The 14921-nt window shown below is 41.3% G+C and overlaps 1 protein-coding gene across 2 annotated transcripts in view; it reads left to right on the forward strand.

The window, feature by feature from the left end:
- The window catches only part of LOC116941917 (ras-specific guanine nucleotide-releasing factor 2), an 84542-nt gene extending 74314 nt beyond the window's left edge, over positions 1-10228 (forward strand). For both annotated transcript variants that reach the window (XM_032953275.2, XM_032953276.2), the window contains exons 24-27: positions 41-120; positions 501-618; positions 1581-1649; positions 2850-10228. In XM_032953275.2, coding sequence (XP_032809166.2) covers positions 41-120; positions 501-618; positions 1581-1649; positions 2850-2942 — 360 coding nt within the window. In that variant the 3' untranslated portion in view covers positions 2943-10228. The remainder of the gene's footprint in view (positions 1-40; positions 121-500; positions 619-1580; positions 1650-2849) is intronic.
- The last annotated feature ends 4693 nt before the right edge of the window (positions 10229-14921 follow it).

Consider the following 14921-nt stretch of genomic DNA (forward strand, 5'->3'; position numbering starts at 1 on the left):
TTCCAAATGAATTTGGAACAATATTAATGTTTAATTTCAGACAAAGGCGCTTATCGACAAGCTCCAGAAAATAGTTTCATCTGAAGGGCGATTTAAGAATCTCCGAGAGACACTGAAAAGGTCAGTGAAGTGAAGGTCACAGCACAACAAAATTTACCTTCCACAGCTTATTGCCCAGTCTGTCTAAAAATGTTTCGTCTTTTGTTCTGCCATTATAGGCAGCTATTATTCTCAATTATAAATCAGACTTTATTACCTGTCATCATTTTATAAAGTATCCAGAGACACCTACGCTTCTGAAGCAATATAAAACTGCCGTACCGTTGATCAGACACAGTCACAATTAATTACTACACAATCTCGAAATAACGAAGCATCCTAAAGCCACCGTATCCCAAGATTGCGCTAAAACGCTGCGACGTGCACATTATTCATGGGGTGGGGGGGGGGGGGAAAGACGTAAGCATACCCTTTCCTAATACGTGACATGCCCTGTGCAGCTGTGACCCACCTTGCGTGCCCTATGTGGGTATGTACCTGACGGACCTGGCCTTCATTGAGGAAGGTACACCCAACTTCACGGAGGAAGGACTCGTCAATTTCTCAAAAATGAGAATGGTTGGTGCTCACTGTGCATGTCGCCTGTTTCTTCTCGCGATCACTGCTCACCAACAGCTGACATGTGGGCTGAGGGTGTCCATGCTGTTACACTCTCATACCAGTGAGGGGCAATATAGTCTAGTATTTTTTTTTATATTTCTCTGTATCATGAAAAAATGTACAATACTGCAGGCAACTGCACCTTACCAAATGTTTCACTCGCTAGAGGATTAAATCCACGTGTTTTACATTATAAGTTCGTTATATATATACATATATACAAGCTAGTTTTTAATTACATTAATATGTACATTTCAACGTGTGTTTGTGTGAGTGTATTAAAAACCAGTGGTGGCAAAACCACAGCTCACAAGCCACATTAGTCCTTGAGCCCAGACCAGATATTTTTACGTGTCAGTACCAACTAAGGTGGCATAACTGTAGCGGGTTCCAATTAATTACATGACCAAAAGGAGTGAATTCTGTGAAATTAGTGGGTTGTAAAATAATTTACTCGTATCAGCTGCATAAATGCATCGATATGACTAACGTTTTGCGACTTAACGCAGTCCCAATTTTCTGCTGTCGCCCATGGAATATGTGTGATTCCTGGGCAGTTCTAGTTTGCTCGATAGAGACACAGATAGTTGACATGTGTTCAATTAATCTCTATTTGAAACAGGACACTTCTGTGGAAGCGAGAGCAGCACGTAGTACTCATGTAGGGCAGCTGAGCCAGGCATGAGTACTCGCGGGATACTCCCATAGATTTCTAAATTCAAACCTACAGAGCCAACGAGCACGAGAAAACCAACCACGTGACCACCATACGTGACCACCCCGTATAACTCATTCAGCATATGCAGAAGTTGGCATGTGGCTCGTAGGGTCAGGAAGTTTGGCTACTCCTGATAGATGCGATATCTTCATTTTATATATGCTTCCTCGTTTTTCAAACAATGTCCCATTTCACATTGCAGATTTCGCATATAATTAGAGAGATACGGCAGTTCCAGACAAGTTGCTACAACATCGAACCCCAAACAAGAGTAAGAATGAACTTTACCCGTTGCATTACCAAACACCGCAGTCACAAACATCACACACATGTGATCGAGCAGTTGGCACAGTTGTTTGTGCACTGCACGATGAACCCAGCAACCCAAGTTCAATTCCCAGCCACAGATAATGTCAGTGGCAAGCGATATCTGAACCGGTTCAGGGTGCCCGCTTTATCAATCTGCACTGACCAGTGTGGTGAAATATGATAAAAACAAATAATAATGACCAAAATGGTGTGGGGAAGCCTTCATCCAGCCTTGACATAGAAATCGCATCACTGGTGATGATGATGATGATTATTATTATGATATACATTATATTAGGATCTTCCACAGTGTCATGGTTAGCACATTGGGCTTGCAATCCAGAGGTTGCTGATTTGATCTCCTGGCGCGTCAGTTGAAATAATGGGCACGTTTTTGTTTAATCCCCCCGCTTCCTTCGATAGATCGGTTCACCGCAGTCGATCGGCAGATCACGTGTGGTTACGTTAAATGTGGGCACTCTCAACGCTTCCAAAATGTCTGGCCAGCGTAGAGGAGTAGGCCAAGATACCCTCTGGAGCAGCTCTCCCGAGCTCCTTCGTGTGGAAGCCCTTTCGCGAGCAGTGGCGTCAGCGAGAAATTGCAGGGCTGCACTCTAAGCTATATTGCATGTAAGATATATGTGAATGCAATTTCCTGTATTTTAGAATTTAAAGCGTTTTAAATGTATAAAAATCCCTGAATTTGAATTACGTTTCAGAGGTTGATGTTGGTGCATTGCAGCAGTGGTGGTGGCTAGGCTCAAGAAAAGCATGCAGAAGCTTAGGGCTCCAAACACCTCAAGGGGCCCCAGATTTATATATATAAAAAAATCATGGGTGCATCAAATATCAGCTCAAATTCAAATGCAAACAAATATAACAAGCTAATTACCATACAAACCTAATTAATCAACTCTATGTTGCCAGCATCTCTCTTCCCTGATCTCTCAGTGGATCTCGAATGTTGTCTACGTTTCTCTTATCTCGCCACATTCAGTATCTCTTGTCTCTATCTCCATTGTCATCTCACTGGAATTTTATGGATTGAAAGATGGGGGCCAGCCTCTTCCCACCACTGAGACTACACCACCACTGCATCGCAAGTACTGCTGTGCGTGTTCCAACGCGAGTGCACTGCGTGCGTGTGTGCGGCTTGCTGTAGGTGACACGCTTCCTGCTGGACCGGGCTCACGTGTGCGACGATGACAGCCTATACGCGCTCTCCCTGCAAATCGAACCCAGGCTGCCCACATGACTATACCGGTGCATGATGCGCCAAGTCAGTTGAACGCTCTTCTGACTCAGAGCACACGGACGAGGCCAGTTGGGTTGGGGGCTTGGGAGGGAAGGCGGGCCTCGCCTCCGCTCGATTACCCTGCATGATTTGAGGGAATCGGATGTTTGCACGGACCTGCGAGGTGTCTAAGAGAGTCTTGGACGGAGGTGACTGCTCGGAGTGGCAGAGGTTGCAAGCGAACGCGGAATAAAAATGTGTCTGGCAGCAGTCATGTCTCTTGTGCCAGAAATTGAAACGGGAGCTTGCCACAAGGTGGACTTTTTTTTGTAACTAAGGCTTTATTTAATATGCAGCAAACCAAGTTTGTGCTAATGCATAGTGTTTAAGCATGCCTGCCTCACATCAACCATTAAGTCCAGCATGGAGATTAATTATTGTACAGAGGTGGTATTATCAGTACCTTGAGGCATAGGTAGCGCATGTGAATGGCATTTTATTCAAAAATGCACGAATATGCCTTTTTTCTCAATTCGTCTGATTTAAAAAAAAGAAATGCATTACAATATTCATACACCATTTAATTTAATGGAATGTGAATATAAATGTACATTTAATTTAGTTAGCATGTGCAAAAAATTACAGGAATTGTATCGTTGCTTATTCGGCTATAGAGGTTAATATAAATGTGGCCTTAATTTAAAACGCACGCAAAATTCTTAAAATAGCTACACAACATGGAAATGAACATTATTGTTGAGAAATGCAGATGCTTGGGCTTGCATGCCCTGGGGCGAGTCGGGAGGGGGGGGTGGTGGTGGCCGCGGCATATTTCCGAGTCTTCATGCATGGACTCGCATCGCCAGTTGTTTTCTGCGGCTCAGCACGGCACGGGCGCTGTTGACAACGTGGTCTCTCTGAACGCACGCACCAAGATGACCACGCGACGCGGTGACGATGGCTCGCTCGCTCGCGCGCGCGCGCGCGCGCTCGCAGGCTCGGACCCACGCGCACCCAAAGGCGTGCTCTCGTTTTGCTTTGTTTGTCAAACCTTGGCCTGATTGACGTTGCACTATCATGTGCTGTTTATTTATTGGCTGTGTTAAACGGCACAAACTTGCATGATGTTTTGATGGTTTCTGTTCTGGAGTCGGTGAGCTTGGTAACTCTAACGCATATGTGCAATGTTGAAATGTAATCATGGTTATAACATAAAGTGCAAGAAAGCACGCTACACCTTGGTGTTTGTTTTTCATAAAAGGCGGCTTATGTGCAGCCAATAATTTGTATTATTCTCACTCGTGACAAACTCCTTCCGCTAAATCCTCTCCAAGAACACGCGATCAACCCCTATGGCCTGCTAAGGTGTCGTTCGTGATGGCTGCCCTTTGTTATTCACACGATTAGAAATAGCAGCCTCCTTTCGTCCGAGCAGAACATACATTGCCTAGCACTCTTCCATGATGTCTGACCAGCGTGGAAGAGTAGGCAAAACTCATTCCGCCAGCAGTGGTGTGAACAAATCATTGCCGGGCTGCAACTTGGCATTTTTATATTTGACCGTAGGTTCCATTTAGCCTACATATTTTATGCATGATACACAATGAAAGCATTTAATTTCTGAACGAAGCACTGACCGCGACTTTGATTAATTGTGTTCAGTGAAATCAGTCGTGAGATTTCACCGGGAAATGTTGCACCCAATAAGTGTGAGCCACATTTTAACGTGCGTTGTGCAACACGATCAGCACTCACATTTACCTCGTCTGGCTTCAAAGCTGTAGAGAACATGTGAGTATAAACTACGTGCTATTATGTTGTATGTACATTAACATAGTTTTCCTAGGCGTTGGAACGGTGTACATTATTTGACATAAGGTACCAAAAACATTTATTCAAATGGAAATGCATTTCATGGGTTTGAGGGGGGGGAGGGAAAAACTCCGTGGGTTATTAATGAGATACAGCTCATTTGGCTGCATATTCTTAACTGCAAAGGAGGATGATAAAGCTGCGATATTATGAGATGTCAAAAACCAGTAGATCATACTTTTATTACTTCCTCTGTAACTGTTAACTAGAAAAAAAAATCATCTAACTTTTGTCCAAACATCATATTACTTAAGAATTCGTAGATATTCAGGTTGAACATTTTGGCATGACTTTAGCGTGAATAAAAAAAAAATACTTTCATTAAATGTAAGGAAGGGAAAGTGGTATTAAAATATATTTTTACAAGTGATCATTTCTTACACTAAGGATCTCCACACTGCGAGGGATACTGTGCACTGCTTCAAGTCAGTCTAATAATTCAGATATTTTTTCTTAAGACCTTTTACTTCGTTGTGGTGATGGAAGAAGATATTCTCTCTGGTGGTACGGAGCAAGCAATCAGCTGGTCAAGTGTGAGAATTTGTCTTTGCATAGCATTTTATATACATGAAAAGTAAAATGTACAGTACTTTCATAGAAGGAATACAGTATGCAAATGTACAGTCAATCCACTGCTATATTTGAGCCTCCGTGCTGTGGAGAGAATAGGTGAGGTTTCAGCCCATGGCCTTTTCATTGCAGAGAGATCTGCCTGAAACATAATATACTATTTAACTTAGGGCAGTGTTTGAAATAACGTGTTAATTTATTTTGCCATGTGTTCCTCGTACACAGCTGTCAAAGCAGTATCAGAATAGATGTCTCGTATCACATATGGCTTTGTGGTGGGCACATGGGTTGCACATACGAATACCAGCCCGTGGCAGAAACCATTCGAAACAGCTGCCTGCAAACAAAGTATTTCTCAGCAGGGTCACAGTTGTCCAATACTTGGCACACGTGTGGAGATAGGCACAGTTGAAGATCAGCGTTGGTCTTACTCATCAGCAATGCACAAGCGTACTCGCATATTGTATGTACTACAGTCTAGTGGGCTCATAATTGGCTTGTTTTGGGGGATTCGAAGACCATAAGACTGGCCCCCTATGAGGAGACAACTTTAACCGAAGTAATTTTGATCACTGGACTAATAAGCCTGGTGTTCTATGTTCACTGGGGTTCTAAGCGCCTCTTTATTTTTACCTTACTGTAAGTTATTTAAATAAAAACATGACATTATGGCTGTTAACGACACGCATTAAGCTATGTGTTAATATATAATGTGCTTTATTATCATAGAGTCATGAGAAATGATCTGAGCGGTGTTTTTCCATGAATATTGGAAAAAAATATGGAAATTAAGATAAACTCCTATTTATTAAAGTCAAGTTTACATTTGTTTAAACCCTAAATAAATATACAACTACAGCACATAATGCATCTCATAAATAGTGTAATAACCAGCAACGTTCACAATGTAGAACGTACTTGTATGCTATATTTTCCTTATGATTGTGTGCAGTTGGTAAGAGAAAAAAAATATCTGCAGCGAAAAATACAGATGATGCTGAAGGCTTGACACGGCTCTGCCAATGTGCATCGTTGGTGTACAATCGGCAGTACACACCATCGTTTAAGCGGTTAGTCAGTCACGTGCATGGCAATTAACAGTTAAACACCGGTAATGCAAAATCATACACAGCCATCTCTAGATTACCTGATATAATGGTGACAACGGGTGGCCCGAATAAAACAAAACACCTGAGCGATGAAAAACATGCATGAAACGAATATTTATTGTTTACTTACTTAGAATTATGGTTTAATTTACGACACGTTTGCGGTTGTACTCATTAAACACAAAGTGCTTGTTACAAATGAACCACGATACATTGCTGATCTCGTCAAGGAGCAAAAACCATTACGCAAACTCCGATCATCCTCGCAGTGGCTTTTGGGTGCTCGCCGTGGAACAAAGACGCTCACCGCATCGCGCGCTTTCAGATGCGTTACTGCGGCCATCTGAAACGCTCCTCCTTCCGACATTATGAGGCCACTGGAGCTATGCCCTTTTAAATCTACATTGAAAACTCATTTAGTTAGAACTGATATTTGTGTTGGCTTTGTTGCCCTTCCCCCTGCACCTCCGATGAGCACGGTTGGCAACGTATGGTGCGAAAGAAATTCAACATACATGCGAGCATGAGTTACTCCTGACCCATAACGAGTCAGGAGTAACTCATAATGAAGCCAGCACATGCCCAAATCTGCCCACAGATAATCCAAAATTAACAGTACCCGCAAAAAGCAGGTGTTGGATGCACTCAAACATGAGAGAGCAAATGCATTTTTTAATTTGTAAATAACGGTTTTGAGCAATATTGTGCCGCACAATATAATTGCAAACCAAATTGGATGTATCATTTAAATGAAATGAATAGGTTTTCATCCAAGTTCGGTGAATATTTCATGTATATTTAAGTGTTTAGTGTTAATCCATGCACTGCAACAATTCCATAAAAAGCATTATCTGATTAATGCCTAATCACCCCTCTTGGAAGCAGCGCTCGACTGAATAAAATTTGCACGTCTATGATTTTTAATGTGCTTAGTTAGCAAGGCGTTATTAAACCCGGGGTTTAATTATTCAAGGAGGCATGATCATGTATAATGCTGTGCATAAAACATCTTCGTTCTTAGGCTTAACGAAATACGCAGTTTGGTCCGAAGGCACATTGCTGTAATATCCGTCTCATGGCAGTTTAGGAGGTGTTTCTTGCTTGCTGATTACATATTCATCTGATCATGTCTGTTCCACATGATTACTGCACTTGAGCTTGAAGTGTGGAGACTGTAGAGGAGCACATAGATTCTGAAATCGGTACGTGCCTTTTCTCTCCTCGATGTAGCATGAGTCGGCAACTGGGGTGCGATTCACGGAGCATTCACTAAAAAATGCAAGCCTCATTTTAGCATTGTACGCTTCACTGATTTGCCGATTGTTATTAATTATTAAGAGTTTTTTTTTAAACGATTGGCTTATATTTTGCATGACTGTTCTCCCTATATACAATCGTGTATAGTGTTCTCTCCGGAGTATGTTAACTGAGTGGTCCACTCAACTAAAATTGGCTACCACCTGGCCAGAAAATTCGCTGCTTGCCTTGCTTTGAGGCAGTCACCCAGGAAACCTCTTAGCGGGATGCGAGAGTGGGTTACGCGAGGCTGCAGGGGAGGTATTCGCCTAGCATGGCCCAAGGCAATGTTTTTACTGTTGGTGAAATGTGAGGTTGTGAATCCGCCCTGTGCTATAGCGAGCCACCCACCTCCCCCATTCCGTTGTTCTCAATATACCGTCGACGGCTGTTGGTTGAGTGCCTAGAACTCCTGGAAAAATGGGATATATACACACATAAGGCTGGCTGGGTAGCAGCCAGATAAGTGTGGTACAAAGGGGAATGGGCGCATGGCGTGCTGGATATTAAAGGAATGAGAGGTAACATTCAGGGAGTGTCTAACTGTGGGACACGTGGATACGATGAGGATGCGGGGGTTTAAATGAAGAGTAAAGTAGGGGAACGTCATTCCGCTATTTAAGGCCGGTGGCAATATTATCCAGCTCCAATGACTGAAATTTATGCATGCTGGCTTAGCACCGTGCAAGCTCAATACTGTTAGGGGTTCATACGCATCAATGCAAACACGACTATTCACGCACATTCAGTTTATCCCACGTGTGGGCACATATAAATAAACAAATACGCTTGAGCAAGAGTTGGCACACCTGTGGCAAATAATATACGAATTTTACATTGCTTTAGACACGTGCTAATCCAATTGAATTGCAATAGAACGGCACCTGTTTTTTTGTTGAGGACGTTTCAGGTTAGAGGTCATCAGAACTAATAAACTGTTCACAATTACCACTGAATTATATGTAATCAAACCGCATCTTAACAGCGCAAACACAGCGCTGCTCTTAGAAGTGGCCTCGTGTAATTTATTTGGGTTTTAATTATAAATTATGCCACCCGTGTGGTCATGTCAGCTGCGAGATTTGTACATTAAACAAGGTAATTATTATTTGATATAATACCTTGCAGACTGAGAAGTTGCATTTAATTAACTTGCAGATTTGCATGTCTACTTCATATACGAACGAGTACACGGAGTGATGATCGTTCCATATTTTAGGAGCTGTGGCATTCTTCAGCGTTACAAAACGAAAATCCTGCTTCCTCTTCTACCAACAATCCATATGAACAGCGGGAGGAGGAGAAATTCGTAAAATTGTATCAGCAAAAAGGCATGTAGCTCGTGAACAAATACGTGTTACTATTAATAAAACATTTAACGGATAATCATGTCATGTATTACATTTTGCTAAAGTTCAAAACTACGTCACTCAATAGAGAGCCACTGCATCTGAGCGGGCGGTCTGTCATTTTGGTGACCCAGATTACTTCTTGCAAATGAGACAATACTGGTCTTTCGATTTTTCACCTGCTTGAAGAATTAAACTTCACTTGATGCTTTAAACTAAGCCACCTCATGCCCTACCTACCCCAAACCGGCTGCTTGCTCCTCCACACCGGTGCTACTTTTTTCACATTCAACACCGATCTACTGATAAATAAGTATTGATTATATATGATTATATATAATCATGGCATTTTCTCAGCACCACCATCCCACAAATGAGTCGGCTCCCTGGCCCACCCACCACCCCCTAATTTTTACAATTGTAGCACCACCCATGGCCAGAAGCGGGATGCACCACTCAACAGGATGTGACTTGGCAATCTGCTTCACTAGGGCCAAATACGTGTAAGTCTTCGTTGTGCCTTACATGCATGGACTTGCCCGTTTTGGTGCCAGACTGACCCCTGCTGCCAGATTAAAAACCATATGGACCTCAACTCATGCACACACTGCGCCCTTTTGTATACACGACATGTAAACTAAAAAAAAGCAGGCTCACATAATCGTAAGTGTCGTTGTGGAAAATGTAAATAACAATAGATGAGCGGACAATATCTCTCATTCATATATCTGTCTCTGACACCATGTCGAAACCGGTCAATAGTTTGCTTGTACTGAATCAATGCTGCTGCATGTATTCACGAATCAAAAGGCCTTGTTGGTGTCAATTGGTTATAGAAATAATAGTTTTACTATTTCTGTGGAAAGACAGATATGTGAAGCAGACATATTGCCTGCGTATCTATTAAATGCACGCTCACACACTCACACGTGTGAATACATGCGTACACGGGAATGCATGCGCAGATGTCGTTGTATATGTGAGAGCATGTCTTTGCGGCGTCTATAGATAACTAATTCAGCCTTGCACTTGCGCATGTTGTGATGAACCTGTGATGCCAAAATCAGTCGTTTTCCACTCATTCGTCAAATAAATAACTCAAATTATTCGACTCCACCTCAGCCTGCTTTATTAAAATTAGTTGAGTATCTTACAGCTTTCGAAAATGGAATTCTCTGTAAAGGCCACTTTTGGCGCAGTGTGTTGTAATGAATGCATTGTGAACATTATGCCCCTCATTATACCTGTCTGTAATTGCATGGAATCTGCCATATTTTTTATATTCATGCTTTGTTTTTTTTTTGCATTCAAAATGCATTGATTCGACACAAATATATATCAAGGCCGTTTACATTATCATTCTGTTCAAAGGTAGTCTGAAGTATACGTCTTTTTTAGAAGGACATATACAATTACATTCGTCCTTCTAAAAAAACACAAACCCTTTTGTTCAAATCAATGTCAGTTATCGGAATAGAAAAAGTGAATAGCAAATCCAGTATAAGTCTGTGCCAAATCTGGTGGACAATGGAGCTAAATGAAGTGCATTGTTATTAACAAACATCCCCCATAGCTTTAACAGACTGTTGGGGGAAGTGCTATTCGTGAGCACCTATGAAGGTTGGAACGGCATACGAAAGGGGTGGTCGGCCAGCACCACGCCCGGCCGCCTTTATCTCCCTAGTGGTGATGGTTACACATCCCACCAGGTACTCATTTGAATTTCAGTCGACCTAGGGGAGGCACAGGACCGGCTCAGACAATCGTCACTCGTGTTGGCTGTTAGCGGGAATGGAACCCGGGTCGCCAGGTTCGTAGCGCAGCGCGTTAACCGTGACACTCACCCTCTCCATACACACATACACAAACACACACACTAATTTTTTTAAATAAAAAAAATAACTTCCAGCATGATCTGAATACGCTTGCCAAGATCAATTTGTAAATAAATATTTGGCTTTAACCTCCTCCTCCTCCTTACCTCACTCTCCTTTGCTCCCACTACCACCTCACATTTTGCCCACACCTGCCTCTGATGTTTTTCCGCCTGCCTTGTTGTGATTGATTGCATTTGTACAAAATATCCTCGACCACAGAGATGCTACTGTGTACATATGCTGTATATACGAGCTCATTCTCTATGTGCATTGAGAATTATTGTGACCCCCTTAGCTGTAGTAAATAATATATTAATCAATAAAGGCTAGTGCCACCCTACAATGTTGCAAGTAACGCTTTCATTCCAGGAGCTCTAAAGTTATTGCCAAGCGGCAGACAGTTCCATTCCTATTACATGAATAAACATCCATTGGATTTTCTGTCAAGTTATGCATTGAGAATGACATATTGTACATAAACACATGTAATGTAGCACTCAGAGACACTGTCTTGTTCCAGTATGAAAATATATTTATTGTCTATTACGGTCCGCCCGACTCGATGGCATGTTAACGGGTAGACGCGAGTTGGCTATTACAGTGGGTGACTTTATGTGACTGCTACAAGACGGTCACCTATACAGCTGGCTGACTATATAGGAGCCGATGGAGTAGCAGTTACGGCGGCGATATATAATCTCCCCCTGGTCTTCCAAGACGATAAGGCGACCCGCTCCCAGACGGTGAGGGCGATCTACTCCAAGATGGCAACAGCGACGACGGTCCAACTTTGAATCCCCACAGCAGCCCTGAGCCCCGCTCCCCACTGCCTTTTATCTCCCCCTCTGGCTTAGCAACGCCCCTCGACTCAGCCACGCCCCTTTTCCCCGAACTCTCTCCTGCCTCATTTGACCCTGCCTGTCCCTGTCCGCTTCAATTACTATTTACGGCCACTAGACCCCATACTGTCCTTACACATGTGTATATGCTTAAAGCAATATACAGTTAAGGAAAATCACGCACTAAATGCAGGGAAATACAAGCGATACATTAAGGAATGAATAACCTTGTTCCACGCAGCTGTCCTTTTTCTATACAATATAACTACAAAAGATGTATGTATATATTCTATGTCTAAAGTTGAATTGCTGACTACTGGCTGGGCACTTCGCACCCTAACAATAACCTTGTTAGTGGCTGTGTGCCGCTGTCACCGAAACAACTAGCTGGGTAACTGGCGAAACGGGATTCTCCGTGTAACAAATAAACTTTGAATTGAATAAAAAGTTGCGGAAGATGTTTGGAAGACGTATAAACAAGATAGCGACACCGACGAGGTGGGAGTAATGAATACAGAAGACTGACACGGTTCATTTACAGTTTCTCCAACTTTCAACGTATGTCATTCTTTCACCGGAATATTCTTTAAATCGAATTTTTATTTTTAAACCTCGCAATCTATATTATCGTGGCGTTTTATTAAGTAAAAACCAGATTACTTTTAGTGCTCCGAGTACAGGATTGTGAGAAGAGTCTAAAAATGATATCTGTCTTTTATTTTGCATTGCAGAGCAATGGCTTCTCTACGAGTACATATATTTTTAAAAAAGCGGCTTAACGCATTCAGCCACCTCTATTCATCGTGGGCATTGTCAGCAAAAAAAATTACACATACACACTGGTATGCTTATATCGTATTGCATGAAAAAATAAGTATGCATCGAGAAGTGCAGACTCTCTATTCAATATTACATTCAATATGGGTGCGCACATCATAACAGAGATCATGAAACATTGCACAAGACCCACAGATATATACACACACGTTGTACACATGCATAATTCTACATCTCTTGTAACTGGAGGGTAAATTTATATGTACACCCAGATTAAATCACAAATAATGCTTGTAGGTGCACACCCATAATCCAGCACTTTGGAGGCAATGGGGGTCCGTGGATCGCACGAAGATTTGTGAAACTTCAAACCTACACTGGGCAGTGAGATGTTCAGAAGACGCCAGGTGGGTTCATGAACCTGTGAGTAAACCTTTGAATGTTATTTATGCGTGTGCACGGTGGAATGACGACTGTGTCACGGTTGTGTTACATTATACAGTGCAGGTGTGTTACATTACAGAGATCAAGTGTGTTACATTATAGAGAGTGGGTGTGTTACATTATAGAGAGCAAGTGTGTTAGATTATAGACATCAGGTGTGTTACATTATGGAGATCAAGTGTGTTACATTATAGAGAGTGGGTGTGTTATATTATAGAGATCAGGTGTGTTACATTATAGAGAGTGGGTGTGTTACATTATAGACATCAAGCGTGTTACATTATAGGGATCAAGTGTGTTACATTATAGAGAGTGGGTGTGTTATATTATAGAGATTAGGTGTGTTACATTATAGAGATCAAGTGTGTTACATTATAGACATCAAGCGTGTTACATTATAGAGATCAAGTGTGTTACATTATAGACATCAAGCATGTTACATTATAGACATCAAGTGTGTTACATTATAGAGAAAAAGTGTGTTACATTATAGAGATCAAGTGTGTTACATTATAGACATCAGGTGTGTTACAATATAGAGATCAAGTGTGTTACATTATAGAGATCAAGTGTGTTACATTATAGAGAGTGGGTGTGTTACATTATAGAGAGTGGGTGTGTTACATTATAGACATCAGGTGTGTTACATTATAGAGATCAAGTGTGTTACATTATAGACATCAGGTGTGTTACATTATAGAGAGCAAGTGTGTTACATTATAGACATCAGGTGTGTTACATTATAGACATCAGGTGTGTTACATTATAGAGATCAAGTGTGTTACATTATAGACATCAGGTGTGTTACATTATAGAGATAAAGTGTGTTACATTATAGACATAAAGTGTGTTACATTATAGAGATCAAGTGTGTTACATTATAGACATCAGGTGTGTTACATTATAGAGATCAAGTGTGTTACATTATAGAGAGTGGGTGTGTTACATTATAGAGAGTGGGTGTGTTACATTATAGACATCAGGTGTGTTACATTATAGAGATCAAGTGTGTTACATTATAGACATCAGGTGTGTTACATTATAGAGAGCAAGTGTGTTACATTATAGACATCAGGTGTGTTACATTATAGACATCAGGTGTGTTACATTATAGAGATCAAGTGTGTTACATTATAGACATCAGGTGTGTTACATTATAGAGATAAAGTGTGTTACATTATAGCCATCAAGTGTGTTACATTATAGAGATCAAGTGTGTTACATTATAGACATCAGGTGTGTTACATTATAGAGATCAAGTGTGTTACATTATAGAGAGTGGGTGTGTTACATTATAGAGATCAAGTGTGTTACATTATAGAGATCAAGTGTGTTACATTATAGACATCAGGTGTGTTACATTATAGAGATCAAGTGTGTTACATTAAAGACATCAGGTGTGGTACATTATAGAGATCAAGTGTGTTACATTATAGAGAGTGGGTGTGTTACATTATAGAGATCAGGTGTATTACATTATAGACATCAGGTGTGTAACATTATAGACATCAGGTGTGTTACATTATAGACATCAGGTGTGTTACATTATAGAGATCAAGTGTGTTACATTAAAGACATCAGGTGTGGTACATTATAGAGATCAAGTGTGTTACATTATAGAGAGTGGGTGTGTTACATTATAGAGATCAGGTGTATTACATTATAGAAACCAGGTGTGTTACATTATAGACATCAGGTGTGTAACATTATAGACATCAGGTGTGTTACATTATAGAGATCAAGTGTGTTACATTATAGACATCAGGTGTGTTACATTATAGACATCAGGTATGTTACATTATAGAGATCAGGTGTGTTACATTATAGAGATCAGGTGTGTTACATTATAGACACCAGGTGTGTTACA

The sequence above is a fragment of the Petromyzon marinus genome, chromosome 13 (assembly GCF_048934315.1).
Source record: "Petromyzon marinus isolate PM22_M1 ecotype Great Lakes invasive population chromosome 13, UKy_Petmar_22M1.pri1.0, whole genome shotgun sequence".
Taxonomy (NCBI): Eukaryota; Metazoa; Chordata; class Hyperoartia; order Petromyzontiformes; family Petromyzontidae; genus Petromyzon; species Petromyzon marinus.